The sequence below is a fragment of the Ranitomeya imitator genome, chromosome 1 (genome assembly GCF_032444005.1).
Source record: "Ranitomeya imitator isolate aRanImi1 chromosome 1, aRanImi1.pri, whole genome shotgun sequence".
In the NCBI taxonomy this organism is placed as follows: Eukaryota; Metazoa; Chordata; class Amphibia; order Anura; family Dendrobatidae; genus Ranitomeya; species Ranitomeya imitator.
This window is the reverse complement of record NC_091282.1, coordinates 1166901152-1166920474: the sequence shown is the minus strand read 5'-3', so window position 1 is coordinate 1166920474 and position 19323 is coordinate 1166901152. Positions and strand designations below refer to the sequence as shown.

Below are 19323 nucleotides of genomic sequence, written 5' to 3'. Positions count from 1 at the left end.
ACTTGCCTCTGAACCGGCTGGACTCTGCCTGCCCTGTGGTCTGGTGCCCTGGACTGTGGATGCTGAAGTCTTCAGTAATGGTAAAAAGACTGAAACCTTGTGTCTTTGTTCTTCACTGCGCCATTCACCATCTTCACACTGGGATGCCCTGGAGGTATACTTCACCTGTCGGAAGGTATACCATCTAGTTGCCATAACATCACCCCAGCGGACCCCTTAAATCAGCGTCGGTCACTCTGACCGAATACCACAGGTGGCATCACGAACATAAACTTTTTCCCCTTAAAGACCTTTCCCTTTTATACGGACGTCCCAGGGCCATGGACCAGGTCAGCCACCGTGACATCAGCGAACCATTCATATTATATGTATATTAGTGATGAGCATGCGTGTTAGCCACTGCTCGATAATCAATCAAGCATTGAGCATGCTTGTATCTTGATCAAGTTTTGCGGTTGCCCTAGCACCATGCTTGAGACTCCACCCCACATGTTTCACAGCTGTTAGACAGCCAATAAACATGCGGGGATTGCCTGCCCTCTGTGTGACTTAGCAGCTGTGAACTGCAGTAACCTTGCTGATGTCATCGCTTACCACAGCCACCGGATCTCATGGAGTGCAGTGTCCGATCTGTCAGTGGCAGCTGCGATAATCTATAGATTTTGAATGAATGAAATTGTCGATGAGGGATTTTTCCAAATAATGGATTTTTGTCTTTCTGACACATCTCTATTAGGCTACGTTCACATTAGCGTCATGCGACGCTGCGTCGCCGACGCAACGCACGACGCATCGGAAACGCACGCAAAAACGCAACTTTTGTGACGCAAGCGTCGGACGCATGCGTCGTAAAACGCAGCGTTTTTGGTGCGTTTTTGGTGCGTTTTTACAAAAACGCAGCGTTTTACGACGCATGCGTTGTCAAACACTGATTAGATCTTTACACACAATTTAGTGTCTAGACACTAGATAACACCACCAATGAATAGAAGAGGGTGGGTCTAGTGTCTAGACAATCGATAATGCCACCACTGGGTAGATGGGGGTGGGTATTAATGTAATAGTGGTATATATACCCCGGCATACATTATTTCCAACCATAGAGCATCAAGATGGATCGTTCCATGGAGAGTATCTACCTCACTTTTCAGCTGGAATTAGCCCTTGCTATAGCTTATGCTTTTGCCTGTCAAGAACAGAGGAAAAGAGACAAACAACGGAGAAGGAGTCGTCGGCGTTTTTGGCTACACCCTATAGTGGAAGTCCGAGAGAGTCGTGGAGTGTACCATTGTCTTTTTGGCGAATTAAATGAGAACCAGGACAAATATTTTGAGTACACCAGGATGTCAAAAGACAGCTTCCGATATCTGCTGCGTCTGGTGGAAGGAGCCATTTCCAGGCAGGACACGCAGCTCCGTAAATCGATTTCCCCTGAGGAACGTCTGCTGGTGACTCTACGGTACGTAATGGAATGTGAAGGATTTATATGTTCTTGCCACTTTTTAAATTAACGTGTTTTTGTTTTTTGGGGTGGGGGATTGTAATTAAAAATGAAAAATTCTTTCATAACAATTAAATTAATTATATTTATTTATTTATTTTTCTTCTTGTCAGTTTCCTGGCTACCGGAGAGACATTGAGATCACTGCATTTCCAGTTTCGGATTGGAGTCTCAACACTGTCGGGTATTATTGCAGACACATGCCGCGCATTGTGGGACAACCTCAGGGAGGAATTTTTACCCATCCCTACAAGAGAATTATGGCATGCCAACGCCCAAAAATTTGAAAAAGTTTGTGATTTCCCTAACTGTATCGGAGCCGTGGATGGCAAGCACATTAGGATTACCAAGCCTTCAAGAAGTGGATCTCTTTTTTATAATTATAAAAAATACTTTTCCACCGTGCTGATGGCAATTGCAGGTGCGGACTGCAGGTTTCTCGCTGTGGACATTGGAGCGTTTGGTCGTGCAAATGATTCACGGACATTTAAGGAGTCTGACATGGGCCGAAGATTATACGAGAACAATTTTAATTTCCCCCATCCACGACCTCTTCCTAACACCGAAGGCCCGGCCCTGCCATTTGTTGTGGTTGGGGATGAGGCTTTTCAAATGTGTGGCAACCTACTTAAACCGTACTCTAGTCGGGGGTTGGACCGCACAAAAAGTATTTTTAATTATAGACTGTCCAGGGCCCGAAGAACTGTGGAGTGCGCCTTTGGCATTCTGGTGTCCAAATGGCGTATCTTAGGATCCGCAATAAATTTGAAAATTGAGACAGTGGATGAGGTGGTGAAGGCGTGTGTGGTTCTACACAATTTTATTATTGATAAAGAGAGAGTCAACGTGGAACTCGATGAACCCATACAAAATCCATTGCCTGATTATCAAGCTCATCCTCTGCGGACAACTTTGGAGATTGCTCATATGAGGGACCAATTTGCTGCATATTTTGTTTCCGATGTTGGCCGTGTTTCTTGGCAAGATCAAATGGTGTAATTCAACGTGTTGTTATGATGTTATGTAAACACTGTGGAGCCCATGTAATGTAACCATCATATGTTTGGTTATTAATGTCACCCGATTGTCTAATGCGTTGTGTTTGTTAATAAAGTTTATTGTGCCTTTCCGCCTTTCCATTTTCACAAAACAAATCTCCCATCCGTTTTTCCATAGTAATTGTAAAAAATCCTATTTTATTGAAAGTAATGATTGTCCCACAAAATTTATGTGAGCACCAGTACCCAAATGGACTGTGACAAAACAATAAAATTTGCAGCCGTGAGTACCATAGTTTTGACGTATAAAACTTCATCGGCTCCCACCTTGTTAACCATAATTAATACTGAAGACTATTTTCATATGGAACCAGGCTTGACAAGGAGGGAAACTATCATGTTTGCAAAACTCTACAGAGTTAACACTATTGTACTCAGGATGGTAGAATTTGTCCAGAGTCAAATAGTGGCGACACTGTGAACATTGCTTCCACCTCACCTGACCAATATTTTAAAGGGAACCAGTCACCTGTATTTTGTGGGACTGGAACACCCCAAAACTCTGCCCATATGAGCCAAAAACAGTCCCACCAAATTCAGGTGACAGGTTCCCTTTAAGGTACATTAATAAAACTATTCTACAACGATAACTACCAGTGATACCACCGGACCGTGATCGTTGTTTATTGGTCGTGTGGTTGATGGAGAGCTGTCACACAGCCAGCTCTCCAGCAACCCAAAAAGAGCAAGTCCCGTGTAATCTGGGAAATGTTATGAAGCGCATGGCCGCACTCACGATGTTTACCATTGTAAATGTAGTTATTAAAAATACAAAACAACATTTTATTACGGTGTGTGACACGTCCATCGCCGTCAGCTTTCCGTACTGTGCCAGCCCTAAACCACAGTACAGCGTTTATTATTAACGGTGTGCTCTGATTTACGGGCGGGAATCACAGTGTAAGTAATTGCGGAAAGATGACGGCGAGGGACGTGGTTGACACCTTTTTTTATTTGTGGGGTATTTTTTAATTTTTATTTGAGTGTTTAAAACACTGCGCTAGTAACCCAATATTACCTATTTTAAAATAAAGACATCGCTTGATCGGTGTCTAACTCGCCGATCCAACAATGACAGCGTGGGTAACAAAAAAAAATCATAATCATTCGTTGACACCCAAAATCTCACAGCAGGGGCTCTATCGTTTTACGATTACAGAAAAGATAACGTTGGTTACACAAATAAACCAACTTTATCTATACTGAAATCGTTGTGTGATGGTACATTTTAAACTTGACATATTGAGCAATGCTGGTTGTGTTTGTAACAGCTGATAGTACAATGAGCGCCAGTAGGGTTGAGCGAAACAGGTCGAACATTTTCAAAAGTCGCCGACTTTTGGCTAAGTCGGGGTTTCATGAAACCCGATCCGACCCCTGTGCGGGGTCGGCCATGCGGTACGCGACTTTCGCGCCAAAGTCGCGTTTCAATGACGCGAAAAGCGCCATTTCTCAGCCAATGAAGGTAAACGCAGAGTGTGGGCAGCGTGATGACATAGGTCCTGGTCCCCACCATCTTAGAGAAGGGCATTGCAGTGATTGGCTTGCTGTCTGCGACGTCACAGGGGCTATAAAGAGGCGTTCCCGCCGACCGCCATCTTACTGCTGCTGATCTGAGCTTAGGGAGAGGTTGCTGCCGCTTTGTCAGAAGCAGGGATAGCGTTAGGCAGGGTCCATTAACCACAAAACCGCTTGTGCTGCAGCGATTTGCACTGTCCAACACCACCCTCGGTGTGCAGGGACAGTGGAAGTTTTTTTTTTTTTTTTTTCCCCTCAGCGCTGTAGCTCATTGGGCTGCCCTAGAAGGCTCCCTGATAGCTGCATTGCTGTGTGTACGCCGCTGTGCAAACCAACTGCTTTTTTCAAAGCACAAATCCTCTTGTTCCTTCCTTTCTGCACAGCTATCTTTTTTGTTTGTCCACACTTTTTATTTCATTTGTGCATCAGTCCACTCCTTATTGCTGCCTGCCATACCTGGCTGAGATTACTGCAGGCAGGGAGATAGTAGCTGCCTGCCATACCTGGCTGAGATTACTGCAGGCAGGGAGATAGTAATTGTAGGACATTCCCTGTGTTTTTTTTTTTTTTTTTTTTGGTGGGAGATTAAGATTGGCAATTTGGCATTTCTGCTAGAGTGCCATCCCTGTGTGTGCCATCTCTCTCACATAGTGGGCCATAGAAAGCCTTTTCATTTTTCTGTATTTTTTTTTGTGGGGTGTATAAATTCTCCCTGATAAAAATACAGTGGGAGATTAATATTGGCCTTTGGGCTTGTGTGCCAGTCCTGAGTGTGCCATCTCTCTCACAAATAGTGGGCCATAGAAAGCCTATTTTATTTTTTTTGGGGTTTTATAAATTCTCCCTGAAAAAAAGGGAGATTAATATTGGCCTCTGGGCTTGTGTGCCAGTCCTGAGCGTGCCATCTGTGCCAGCCCTGAGCGTGCCATCTCTCTCACAAATAGTGGGCCATAGAAAGCCTATTTAATTTTTTTTTTGGTTTTATAAATTCTCCCTGAAAAAAAGGGAGATTAATATTGGCCTCTGGGCTTGTGTGCCAGTTGTGAGCGTGCCATCTGTGCCAGTCCTGAGCGTGCCATCTCTCTCACAAATAGTGGGCCATAGAAAGCCTATTTAATTTTTTTTTTTGTTTTATAAATTTTCCCTGAAAAAAGGGAGATTAATATTGGCCTCTGGGCTTGTGTGCCAGTTGTGAGCGTGCCATCTGTGCCAGTCCTGAGCGTGCCATCTCTCTCACAAATAGTGGGCCATAGAAAGCCTATTTAATTTTTTTTTTGGTTTTATAAATTTTCCCTGAAAAAAGGGAGATTAATATTGGCCTCTGGGCTTGTGTGCCAGTTGTGAGCGTGCCATCTGTGCCAGTCCTGAGCGTGCCATCTCTCTCACAAATAGTGGGCCATAGAAAGCCTATTTAAATATTTTTTTGGTTTTATAAATTCTCCCAGAAAAAAAGGGAGATTAATATTGGCCTCTGGGCTTCTGTGCCAGTCCTGAGCGTGCCATCTGTGCCAGTCCTGAGCGTCCCATCTCTCTCACAAATAGTGGGCCATAGAAAGCCTATTTTTTTTTTTTTGGGGGTTTTAGAAATTCTCCCTGGAAAAAAAAAGGGAGATTAATATTGCCCTTTGGGCTTGTGTGCCAGTACTAAGCGTTCCATCTCTCTCTCTCTCTCTTAGTCAGTGGGCCATAGAACGCCTATTTTTGGTTTTATTTGTTTTCTAAATTCTCCCTGAAAAAATCATTTTATTTTATTTGGTTTCTAAATTCTTCCTGACAAAATCATATTTTTTTTATTTTTTTTTTTTCTAAAGTCTCCCTGAAAAAAAAAAAAAAAACAGTGGGAGATTAATATTGGCCTTTCTGCTTGTGTGCCAGTCTTGACTCCTGGGTGCGTCATCTCTCAGTCAGTGGGCCATAGAACGCCTATTTTTGGTTTTATTTGTTTTATAAATTCTCCCTGAAAAAATCATTTTATTTTATTTGGTTTCTAAATTCTTCCTGATAAAATCATATTTTTTTTATTATTTTTTTTTCTAAAGTCTCCCTGAAAAAAAAAAAAAAAAACAACCAAAAAAAACAGTGGGAGATTAATATTGGCCTTTCTGCTTGTGTGCCAGTCTTGACTCCTGGGTGTGCCATCTCTCTCTCTCTCTCTCTCTCTCTCTCTCTCTCTCTCCAATTGTGGTCCATAGAAAGCCTATATTTTTTTTCCTTGATTTGGGTTCCAAAATCTACCAGAGAAAATAACTCCATCAATCATTGGTAGAAAAATATTGGCCTCTGGGCTTGTGTGCCACTCCTGATTCCTGTGTGCGTCATCTCTCAGTCAGTGGGCCATAGAACGCCTATTTTTGGTTTTATTTGTTTTATAAATTCTCCCTGAAAAAATCATTTTATTTTATTTGGTTTCTAAATTCTTCCTGATAAAATCATATTTTTTTTATTATTTTTTTTTCTAAAGTCTCCCTGAAAAAAAAAAAAAAAAAACAACCAAAAAAAACAGTGGGAGATTAATATTGGCCTTTCTGCTTGTGTGCCAGTCTTGACTCCTGGGTGTGCCATCTCTCTCTCTCTCTCTCTCTCTCTCTCTCTCTCTCTCCAATTGTGGTCCATAGAAAGCCTATATTTTTTTTCCTTGATTTGGGTTCCAAAATCTACCAGAGAAAATAACTCCATCAATCATTGGTAGAAAAATATTGGCCTCTGGGCTTGTGTGCCACTCCTGATTCCTGTGTGCGTCATCTCTCAGTCAGTGGGCCATAGAACGCCTATTTTTGGTTTTATTTGTTTTATAAATTCTCCCTGAAAAAATCATTTTATTTTATTTGGTTTCTAAATTCTTCCTGATAAAATCATATTTTTTTTATTATTTTTTTTTCTAAAGTCTCCCTGAAAAAAAAAAAAAAAATCAACCAAAAAAAACAGTGGGAGATTAATATTGGCCTTTCTGCTTGTGTGCCAGTCTTGACTCCTGGGTGTGCCATCTCTCTCTCTCTCTCTCTCTCTCTCTCTCTCTCTCTCTCTCTCCAATTGTGGTCCATAGAAAGCCTATATTTTTTTTCCTTGATTTGGGTTCCAAAATCTACCAGAGAAAATAACTCCATCAATCATTGGTAGAAAAATATTGGCCTCTGGGCTTGTGTGCCACTCCTGATTCCTGTGTGCGTCATCTCTCACTCAGTGGCCCATAGAAAGCATATAATTTGTTTTCTAAATTCTCCCTGCAAAAATCAATGTTTTTTTTTGGGGGGGGTTTCTAAAGTGTTCCTGAAAAAAATAAAAATAAAAAAAAAATAATAGTGTGACATTAATATTAACATTTGTGCTTCAGTGACAGTCCTGCGTGTGGGGCATCTCTCTAATTTGCAGCCACCAAAAAAAAAGTGTGTAACATTGGGCCTGATTTTCGCTGTGGTCTCACCAACCTGTAAAGGGGTAGCTAAATCATACTGAAGTTATAGCTCACCGTGTAAGTTGTGTGACTGCAACAAATAACGTTAGTTTGGTTACGTTTTTAAAACAATGAGGAAGTCTAGTGGAAGAGGTCGTGGCCGGGGGCGTTCATTGTCAGCTGGTAATGAGGGTAGTGGTAGTGGTGGAGCATCAGGTGGTCGTGGGGAAAAAAATATTGCACCTAAGTCTGGAGCTGTGGAGCCAGGTTCGTCGTCCGGCTACACAAGGCCTCGAACGCTCCCTTTTCTGGGATTAGGAAAACCGCTTTTAAAGCCGGAGCAGCAAGAGCAAGTTTTGGCTTATCTTGCTGACTCAGCCTCTAGCTCTTTTGCCTCCTCTCGTGAAACTGGTAAAAGTAAAAGCAGCGCGTCGTTAGTGGATGTTCACGGTCAGGGACAAGTCACTTCCTTGTCCTCTTCAGCAAAAACAACAACAGAGAAGAATGCAGCAGGCGACACAACGGGTTACTCCATGGAGCTCTTTACACATACCGTCCCTGGCTTAGAAAGTGAAGCAGTTAACAGTCCATGCCCATTACAAATTGAATCTGACATGGAGTGCACTGACGCACAGCCACAGCCAGACTACTATGCTGGTCCTTTGACTCAGACCACAACATTGCCCTCGCAGGGTGCTGATCAAGAATCAGACCCTGATGAGACTATGTTGCCCCATCACGAACGCTATACCACCGAACGACACGGTGACACAGACGAAGTTGCGCAGGAGGTACAAGAAGAGTTATTAGATGACCCAGTTCTTGACCCCGATTGGCAGCCATTGGGGGAACAGGGTGCAGGCGGCAGCAGTTCTGAAGCAGAGGAGGAGGAGGGGCCGCAGCAGGCATCAACATCGCCACAGGTTCCATCTGCCGGGCCCGTATCTTGCCCAAAACGCGTGGCAAAGCCAAAACCTGGTGGAGGACAGCGTGGCCATCCGGTTAAAGCTCAGTCTGCAATGCCTGAAAAGGTATCCGATGCTAGAAAGAGTGCAGTCTGGCATTTTTTTAAACAACATCCAATTGATCAGCGCAAAGTCATCTGTCAAAAATGTTCTACTTCCTTAAGCAGAGGTCAGAATCTGAAAAGTCTCAATACTAGTTGCATGCATAGACATTTAACCACCATGCATTTGAAAGCTTGGACTAACTACCAAACGTCCCTTAAGGTTGTTGCACCCTCGGCCAATGAAGCTAGTCATCAACGCAACATCCCTTCCGGCAGTGTAGGACCACCATTTAGCGCACCACCTGCTGTATCTGTGCAGGTATCTTTGCCAGGCCAAAGCAGTCAGGGTCAGGGAATCACCAGTTTCGTAGTAGGAAACACTGCATCTAGGGCACCGGCGGCAACAATACCATCTCCCACCGTCTTTCAGTCTGCCATGTCCACCGGCACCCCCGCTAGTTCCACGATCTCCATCTCTCCAGTCCAGCTCACCCTACATGAGACTATGGTTAGAAAAAGGAAGTACTTAGCCTCGCATCCGCGTACACAGGGTTTGAACGCCCACATAGCTAGACTAATCTCGTTAGAGATGATGCCCTACCGGTTAGTTGAAAGCGAAGCTTTCAAAGACCTGATGGACTACGCTGTACCACGCTACGAGCTACCCAGTCGACACTTTTTTTCCAGAAAAGCCATCCCAGCCCTCCACCAGCATGTTAAAGAGCGCATCGTCCATGCACTCAGGCAATCTGTGAGCACAAAGGTGCACCTGACAACAGATGCATGGACCAGTAGGCATGGCCAGGGACGTTACGTGTCCATCACGGCACACTGGGTAAATGTGGTGGATTCAGGGTCCACAGGGGACAGCAAGTTTGGGACAGTTCTGCCTAGCCCACGGTCTAGTAAACAGTTGTCTGTAGCCGTTCGCACCCCCTCCTCCTCCTCCTCCTCCTCGTCCTCCTGCAGAAGCAAGAGCTCGTCCACAGACCGCAGTCGCACAAACACTCCATCCGCACCTGCCACAGTTGCACACCAGGTCTCCCATTATGGGGCAGCTACTGGCATACGTCAGCAGGCTGTATTGGCTATGAAGTGTTTGGGCGACAATAGACACACCGCGGAAGTTCTGTCCGAGTTCTTGCAGCAAGAAACGCAGTCGTGGCTGGGCACTGTAGATCTTGAGGCAGGCAAGGTAGTGAGTGATAACGGAAGGAATTTCATGGCTGCCATCTCCCTTTCCCAACTGAAACACATTCCTTGCCTGGCTCACACCTTAAACCTGGTGGTGCAGTGCTTCCTGAAAAGTTATCCGGGGTTATCCGACCTGCTCCTCAAAGTGCGTGGACTTTGCGCACATATCCGCCGTTCGCCTGTACACTCCAGCCGTATGCAGACCTATCAGCGTTCTTTGAACCTTCCCCAGCATCGCCTAATCATAGACGTTGCAACAAGGTGGAACTCAACACTGCACATGCTTCAGAGACTGTGCGAACAGAGGCGGGCTGTTATGTTTTTGTGGGAGGATACACATACACGGGCAGGCAGTAGGATGGCAGACATGGAGTTGTCAGGTGTGCAGTGGTCGAAGATTCAAGACATGTGTCAAGTCCTTCAGTGTTTTGAGGAATGCACACGGCTGGTTAGTGCAGACAACGCCATAATAAGCATGAGCATCCCCCTAATGCGTCTGCTGATGCAAAGTTTGACGCACATAAAGGATCAGGCGTCTGCACCAGAGGAAGAGGAAAGCCTTGATGACAGTCAGCGATTGTCTGGTCAGGGCAGTGTACATGATGAGGTACCGGGCGAAGAGGAGGTGGAGGATGAGGAGGATGATGGGGATGAGTATATTTTTAATGAGGAAGCTTTCCCGGGGGCACGGGAAATTGGTGGCGTGGCAAGGCCGGGTTCTGGTTTTTTGAGGGACACAAGTGACGTAGATTTGCCTGCAACTGCCCCTCAACCAAGCACAACCGCAGATTTGACAACGGGAACTTTGGCCCACATGGCGGATTATGCCTTGCGTATCCTCAAAAGGGACACACGCATTACAAAAATGATGAACGATGACGATTACTGGTTGGCCTGCCTCATTGATCCTCGCTATAAAGGCAAATTGCAAAATATTATGCCACATGAGAACTTGGAACTAATATTAGCAACAAAACAATCAACTCTTGTTGACCGTTTGCTTCTGGCATTCCCTGCACACAGCGCCCGTGATCGTTCTCACACGAGCTCCAGGGGCCAGCAGACCAGAGGTGTTAGAGGGGCAGAAATCAGAAGTGGCGTTGGCCAGAGGGGTTTTCTGACCAGGTTGTGGAGTGATTTTTCTATGACCGCAGACAGGACAGGTACTGCAGCATCAATTCAAAGTGACAGGAGACAACATTTGTCCAGTATGGTTACAAACTATTTTTCATCCCTTATCGACGTTCTCCCTCAACCGTCATTCCCATTTGATTACTGGGCATCCAAATTAGACACCTGGCCAGAATTGGCAGAATATGCATTGCAGGAGCTTGCTTGCCCGGCAGCTAGTGTCCTATCAGAAAGAGTATTCAGTGCTGCAGGTTCAATACTAACAGAAAAAAGGACTCGTCTGGCTACCCAAAATGTAGATGATCTAACCTTCATTAAAATGAACCACAACTGGATTTCAAAATCTTTTGCCCCACCCTGCCCGGCTGACACCTAGCTTTCCTATGAAAAGGTCTTGCCTGTGGACTATTCTGAATGACTTTTCCAATCTCGTAATTTTCTTCACCTGATTGTCCAGCATACGACATGTTTCCACCTCACGAAATGGCCAAACTCCCCACACGGGGCCGTGCTATCGCCACTTTGCGCTTGGACCCTTGAGAGTGCTGTTTGTCTGAAGAGGTGGGTGTGGCCGCTTTTGGTCGACGGCACTGCCACTGGGTCCCTCATAGTACAATAAAGTGTCTCTGGCGGTGGTGGTGCGCACCCAACGTCAGACACACCGTTGTAATATGAGGGGCCCTGTGCCTGTACCGCCGGCCACAAGCCAGTTCCCCCCCCAGCTCAAACAGTGCTCTACCACTAGCAAAATTATCTCTCACAGCTTCACCAATGTGTAGTCTAGGCGCTGACATCCTTCAATGCCTGGCACTGACAATACCATTGTTTTGACATTTTTGTTATGTTAGGCCTTCGAAGCCTGTCTGCGGTCCCTTCTTTCTACAACTACTACACTGACCAGGCCACTGCTGGCCGTGTTACCCTGGAACCAATTTAAAAGTGCCTATAGTCAGCCCAATTTTGTTATGTTAGGCCTTCGAAGACTGTCTGCCGTCACTCCTTCCACTAGACTTCCACTGACCAGACCACTGCTGCCCGTGTACCCCTGGAACCAATTTAAAAGTGCCTACAGCCAGCCCAAGTTTGTTATGTTAGGCCTTGGAAGCCTGTCTGCGGTCACTCCTTCCACTAGACTTCCACTGACCAGACCACTGCTGCCCATGTACCCCTGGAACCAATTTAAAAGTGCCTACAGCCAGCCCAAGTTTGTTATGTTAGGCCTTCGAAGCCTGTCTGCGGTCACTCCTTCCACTAGACTTCCACTGACCAGACCACTGCTGCCCGTGTACCCCTGGAACCAATTTAAAAGTGCCTACAGCCAGCCCAAGTTTGTTATGTTAGGCCTTCGAAGCCTGTCTGCGGTCACTCCTTCCACTAGACTTCCACTGACCAGACCACTGCTGCCCGTGTACCCCTGGAACCAATTTAAAATTGCCTACAGCCAGCCCAATTTTTTTATTTTAGGCCTTCGATGCCTGTCTGCGGTCCATTCTTTCAACTACTACTACACTGACCAGGGCACTGCTGCCCAAGTACCCCTGGAACCAATTTAAAATTGACTACAGCCATGTGTTAATATTTTAGGCCTTCGATGCCTGTCTGTGGTCACTCCTTCCACTAGGCCTCCACTGACCACACCACTGCTGCCCGTGTACCCCTGGAACCAATTTAAAATTGCCTACAGCCATGTGTGATTATTTTAGGCCTTCGATGCCTGTCTGCGGTCACTCCTTCCACTAGGCCTCCACTGACCACACCACTGCTGCCCGTGTACCCCTGGAACCAATTTAAAATTGCCTACAGCCAGCCCAATTTTTTTATTTTAGGCCTTCGATGCCTGTCTGCGGTCCATTCTTTCAACTACTATTACACTGACCAGGGCACTGCTGCCCGTGTACCCCTGGAACCAATTTAAAATTGCCTACAGCCATGTGTTATTATTTTAGGCCTTCGATGCCTGTCTGCGGTCACTCCTTCCACTAGGCCTCCACTGACCACACCACTGCTGCCCGTGTACCCCTGGAACCAATTTAAAATTGCCTACAGCCATGTGTTATTATTTTAGGCCTTCGATGCCTGTCTGTGGTCCCTCCTTCCACTAGGCCTCCACTGACCTGTCTACTGCGGCCCGTGTACCCCTTGAACCAACCTAATAAAATATTTAAAAAATTAATTTGATTATAAAAAATAAGATCGTGTTGAGATCTCAAATGCAGACATTTTAACAATCAAAACAAACACACAACAAATATCTGGAACTGTACTACAAAGGTCCAACAGCTACAATTTCTTTCTCCTGCAAGAAGTTAACTGAAAGTTTTTTGGAGTTGTTAACACAGATATGGCATCCACCGAGTGTTGTCCTGTCGCGTCTCCTTTAAATTATTTCCAATAAGATGTTAAACTATTAATTTAATAAAATCAATAATTAAAAAAATAATTGAGTAAGTCAAAAGCACATTGCAAATAAACATTAATTACAAATCAAGAAGCATGGCGCGTCCGAGGGTGAGTAGATACCGAATAAGAATATAATCACCCTCGGACGCGCAATGCTTATTTACAACAGCCTTCCTTCCTAAGAATCAGCCCTTCCGTGGTGTAGAGAGAGGTTGTGTTACACTCCAAGGTGTTCCCCAGGTTGCCTTTCCTGAGCTTCGATCTTCCGGCTCTCGTTTAGTAGCTGTTGGAAACTACGCTGCATTAGGCCTACTAATTGTGTATGGGGTGTAGAGACAGGTTGTGTTACACTCCAAGGTTTTCACCAGGTTGCCTTTCCTGAGCTTCGATCTTCATGCTCTCGTTTAGTAGGTGTCGGAAAGTAGGCTGCATTAGGCCTACAAATTGGGTATGGGGTGGAGAGAGATGGTGTGTTACACTCCAAGGTGTTCCCCAGGTTTCCTTGCCATTGCTTCGGTCTTCCGACTCTCGTTTAGTAGTTGTAGAAAAGTACACAGCATTAGGCCTACAAAATGGGTATGGGGTGGAGAGAGATGGTGTGTTACACTCCAAGGTGTTCCCCAGGTTGCCTTTCCTGAGCTTCGATCTTCATGCTCTCGTTTAGTAGGTGTCGGAAAGTAGGCTGCATTAGGCCTAAAAAATGGGGAATGGGGTGGAGAGAGATGGTGTGTTACACTCCAAGGTGTTCCCCAGGTTTCCTTGCCATTGCTTCGGTCTTCCGACTCTCGTTTAGTAGTTGTAGAAAAGTACACAGCATTAGGCCTACAAAATGGGTATGGGGTGGAGAGAGATGGTGTGTTACACTCCAAGGTGTTCCCCAGGTTGCCTTTCCTGAGCTTCGATCTTCATGCTCTCGTTTAGTAGGTGTCGGAAAGTAGGCTGCATTAGGCCTAAAAAATGGGGAATGGGGTGGAGAGAGATGGTGTGTTACACTCCAAGGTGTTCCCCAGGTTTCCTTGCCATTGCTTCGGTCTTCCGACTCTCGTTTAGTAGTTGTAGAAAAGTACACTGCATTAGGCCTAAAAAATGGGTATGGGGTGGAGAGAGATGGTGTGTTACACTCCAAGGTGTTCCCCAGGTTGCCTTTCCTGAGCTTCGATCTTCATGCTCTCGTTTAGTAGGTGTCGGAAAGTAGGCTGCATTAGGCCTACAAATTGGGTATGGGGTGGAGAGAGATGGTGTGTTACACTCCAAGGTGTTCCCCAGGTTTCCTTGCCATTGCTTCGGTCTTCCGACTCTCGTTTAGTAGTTGTAGAAAAGTACACAGCATTAGGCCTACAAAATGGGTATGGGGTGGAGAGAGATGGTGTGTTACACTCCAAGGTGTTCCCCAGGTTGCCTTTCCTGAGCTTCTATCTTCAGGCTCTCATTAAATTGTGGTTAAATGGAACAACTGCATTTGGCGTACTAGTTGGTTTGGGGCCTACTATCGGTGTCTGCCACTCCTTGCTGTTCTCCTGGTTTCCTGTCCTGAAATTCCATTTTCAGCCTCTCGTTAAGTAGTTGTTAATGTTAGACTGCATTTGGCCTACTAGTTGGGTTGGGGCCTACTATCGGTGTCTGCCACTCCTTGCTGTTCTCCTCCACTGAACAAAGCTGTGCCGCCTGTTTACTACGGTTGCCAATTTTGAACTGCATTTCGACTACTTACTGATTTGGCCCTACTCTCTGTGTCAGCCTCTCATTCCAGTTGTCCTCCACTGCAATGCCCCCTGGTTATTCCTGTGTTACCAATTTTGAACTGCATTTAGCCCACTTTCTTCTTTGGGCCTATATCTGTGTTTCCACTTCATCGTGCCCATTGCCCAGCCAGTGATAGATGAGTCTGCTGGTACATTGACCCATAACGCAACATTCCCCGTGCACGCTACACAACAACATTGTGACCCTGCTGAAAGTCAGGTTGCTCTTCCCGCATACCATACCACCTTACACGGGGACAAAGAGGAAGGTGCAGATGAAAGTGCAGGTTCCTTCATCAGGTGGGGGGAGGAATACTAGTTGGCGACGTCACTGGCACAGGGCCTCTCATAGTACGCAAAAGTGTTGCTGCCGGTGGGAGGCGCCCCCGCCGTGCAAACACACCGCTGTACTTTGAGGGGCCCTGTGCCAGTGCCAATGCCAACGAGTGGGCCCCCCCCTGCTTGCTCAGGATCACAGCACTTGCAAAGTTGAAATACTTACCTCTCCCTGCTCCACTGCCGTGACGTGGTCCAGATTTACTGGGCCCACTAATTACTTGAACCAGCCCTACCCCCCACAACTTTAGCCAAATGACCCCCAATTTCAAATGCCTTCCAATTATTTTAAGGTAAATTACGCTTGACAAGCTTCATTAAGAAGAATGGATGGTTTTGACATTAAAATGGGCACTCTAGGTGTTTTCCTGGCCCCCACTCACTGCCGACTATGCTGCCCCATTGACTTGCATTGGGTTTCGTGTTTCGGTCGATCCCGACTTTACGTCATAATCGGCCGATTTCACTCGACCCGACTTTGGACATAGTCGGGTTTCGCAAAACCCGGCTCGACTCTAAAAAGGTCAAGGTCGCTCAACTCTAAGCGCCAGGCCTATAAAACAATTAATTAAAAAAAATCTAAAAAATATTGTCAGACATTGCACATCAGGTGTTACAAAGACAATAATTGTGTATACGGCGCAAGGTGTCATTTGGTGAAAACTTTATTTGAGACAATAAAAACCAATTTTTTGTAAACCAAATAAATTTTTTATTTTGGGACAGGAAAAAAAATTAGGGACATAACATTACGGGGTACCTACATCCACAACTAAAGGGGATTGATATCCCTCACTTCTGGTGGGTGTGGAAGAGACCGAGGAGGAGGACGAGGAGGAGGAGGACGAGGGGGAGGAAGCAGCAGCATATTCAATGATACTTGACGGGATGCCGACATCCATCCACTGTTGGGATACTTCCAAAGCAGGTGAGGGAGGAGGAGGAGGGACGACGACCAGTGTCCTTGGCTGGCTACTCCGGCTCCGGGTCGACCCAGGCTGTGTTGACGGTGTGCTCCTTGTAGACCCAGGCTGGGTACTGGGTGTGCTCCGTGTAGACCCAGCCTGGGTACTTGGTGTGCTCCGGGTCGACCCAGGCTGTGTTCTGGTGGTAGTTGTGGGAGCAGCCATAGCCAAGGTCGTAGTGCTAGTCGTCGTCGTCTTGGTCTTCTTTTTTTTCCTCCTCTCTCCCTCTGGGTGTGGGTCGGCTTCCCGTCTGTGCCCGTGTGCCCTTGAAGGCCGGTCTTGCTCCGACCTTTGGGGCTCTGTTCTGTGGTGGCGGTGGCGGTGGCCCTCGTCACGCGGACCTCTGTGGTGGTGCTCTGCAGCAGGAGTCGGAGTCATGGCAGCCAGCGATGGTACTGTGGGCGCATTTGTCGCTGACTGCATGACCCGAGCCTGCTGCAGAGCAGTGACATAAAGATTGTTGCAGCCCTGCATGACCGAAATCTGGAGTTCCGGCGTAAGATGTTCAACCATCCCGTTGTGAAGGGCAGTAAAAAAATGTTTCGCCGGCCTCGCGAGATCCGTTTCGATGTTTTCAAGACGCCGCTCGATATTTGACATTTTATCGCACAGCGCCTTGAAACCATTCTGAAAGACGGTACTCAAATGTAAAAATTCGGGCATGGGCGCCCTGTCCGAGGCCCGCTGACGCTGTCGGGAAGACCCGAAGGAAGGAGCGACAGAGGCCTCGGCCAGGGGAACATCTGATGGACCGGCTGCCGGTTCGCCAGATTGTGGTGGTGCAGACCTGCTCTCGCTGTGGGATGGCTGCGAGGCTTGAGATGGCGCTTCACAAAGGACCGCTCCAGAGGGTCGGACAGGCTCGCGGGTGCTGCTGTGTGTTCTGTGAAAACATAAGGAAAGCATTAGTATACTAAATATCAAATTTCACAGGCGTCATTAATTAACTTTACCGCCAGGTATCCATTACCGCCATTAATATTAACCTATTTTTAATCTTGACACTGCATATGCACCATCAATATTAAAAAAAACACATTTATTTTATTCTAAATAGTCACCCATGATTGCGATTTGTAACGCCAGACAATTATGCTTACGTTCGAATTGCCATGACGTCACGGTCATGTGACCGAGACGTCATCACAGGTCCTTTGAGCTGAGCAAGCATGGGAACATAACCTGCCTTGCAGTGGAATGTATGGCGTGTCTATAATATTTTAATTATTTGTGTATAACTAAATCGGGGATACACCTGGATAGGTACTATACTAATCCCCTATGAAATATTGGCTGGGCATGGCCAATCTACTAGCTTTCTGTGTTCTGTATACTTCCGATTTCAGGGACATTACTAGTAAGTCATGCTCACCATTGTAGTAATCCCAGAAGGGAGCTGCTGTGTAAAGTGTGAGAATACCAGAAATGAATATAAATTCGAGGTCAACGAGGCGTGAAAAGTAAAAACAAAATACTTTATTCACTTCAATCAGAAGCAGAGGATGAAACATCTGCACAATACAATAAAAACACTATCTACGTGTTTCAGGTCTGATGTTCCCTGCCACCTGAAACGCGTAGATAGTGTCTATGGTATTGTGCTGATTTTTCATCCTCTGCTTATGATTGAAGAGGATAAAAGTATGTATTTTTTACTTTTCACGCCTCGGTGAACTCACCTTTTTTTTTTTGTTTAAATACTTTGTACTTGCCAAAATAAATGGCTGGGCAATAAGCTAAGTGGCTGGAATGTAGTATGTGAATATGCATGTTGTAAAAACTAGGTGTGTGCATAGGTACTAGACTTACTCTCTGCTTTCAAGGACCGGTCTCAAGAATTGCAGTATACGGTTATACTTGTAAACCGAGGTCCTTGAAGCCGCTGCACCACTACGGGCCTGTCCTTCCTTTTTCAGGCCCCTCTTGAAACGGTCCTTCATGGAGCGCCATCTGGTCCGCAGTTTTCGAACTGTGTATAAATAAATAAAAAAACAAAACAAAATTTAGAGAATATATTGACAACGATTACGCAACCGTGTGCAATACCAATAGAAGACATCACAGACGGTTGTGTAATCCTAGCATGATGGGTCACAGCAGCATTTTGGAAATACTTACGAAAACTAGCTTTGACCGTGGGGGAAGCGCTGTCGAAGCCATCCCACAGCAATTGTGCCACCTCTTTCCACAGACACCGCAATATGCCCTGGTCCGCGTGCCGGGGGTCACGGCTGTCCCACAACGGGCCCCGTTCCTCTATGGATGCCACCATGAGGTCGATGTTGAGGGGTTCATCCAGGGCCCGTTGTGAAACCTAGAAAAAATGGAAAATATTAATTGTTGCAAGATAAATAAAAGTTGACCCTACCTCCTCCACCGCCACCTACCACACACAACACCACCCCATCCCGCCACCCCCCATACCCGCCCAAAAAAAAAAAAAAAAAAAAAGTTTAAAAAAAAAACTTACTCTCCGTCCTGCAACCACAGCTTGGCCCCGTGGTCTCTGCTCCTGCTCCGATCTCTGCTCCTGCTCCCTCTCTTCCTCCTGGCTCTCCTCCTCACTTGAAGAAGCCTGCAAAATAGTTTACCAAAAAGTTGAGTGACCCATCTACAAATGAAAGCGAATATAGTAATAGTAGATCATGTACTCACCTCACTCCTCAGCGGTGGGGTGCTGGAATCACTGCCGCTGGCCATGACTATTAATGCAATTCTGAAATAAAGAACAAAATAATTGTTCCTATGCTCCTATGCACAATCCAGCAATATAAAAAAAAAAACAAAAAAAAAAGGCATTTAAACCACAAACAACATTGCACTCCAACCTAACGCTGAGCAAACAACACTGCCACAAGAAACAATGGCTGAGACAACCCAATGCCAGATTAAACTAAAGCCTAAAGATAAGATCTACAACAGACCCCATGTTGTAATACCAAAAGATTTTTTTTTTTTTAAAGTACAGTAATCCACGGAGCAAGAAACCCCAAAAACACAATAGATTTTTGAAAGGAAAAAAATGTAAATATTTAAAAACACCATACTTTACAATAAAACCGACAGGGCCGGAGACAA

At 45.8% G+C, this 19323-nt stretch overlaps 2 protein-coding genes across 2 annotated transcripts; one reads left to right on the top strand and one right to left on the bottom strand.

Annotated features, from left to right (window-relative positions):
- The first annotated feature begins 1040 nt into the window (after positions 1-1040).
- On the top strand, positions 1041-3845 carry LOC138657119 (uncharacterized). Its single transcript, XM_069744666.1, has 2 exons — positions 1041-1459; positions 1615-3845. Exons 1-2 carry the CDS (start codon positions 1113-1115, stop codon positions 2498-2500), a joined length of 1233 nt encoding a protein of 410 aa, XP_069600767.1. The 5' UTR covers positions 1041-1112; the 3' UTR covers positions 2501-3845.
- Positions 3846-15923: 12078 nt separating this feature from the next.
- On the bottom strand, positions 15924-18991 carry LOC138657118 (uncharacterized). Its single transcript, XM_069744665.1, has 4 exons — positions 18716-18991; positions 18364-18559; positions 18055-18214; positions 15924-17128 (listed from the first exon to the last, which is right to left on the bottom strand). Exons 2-4 carry the CDS (start codon positions 18515-18517, stop codon positions 16030-16032), a joined length of 1413 nt encoding a protein of 470 aa, XP_069600766.1. The 5' UTR covers positions 18518-18559; positions 18716-18991; the 3' UTR covers positions 15924-16029.
- Positions 18992-19323: the final 332 nt, after the last annotated feature.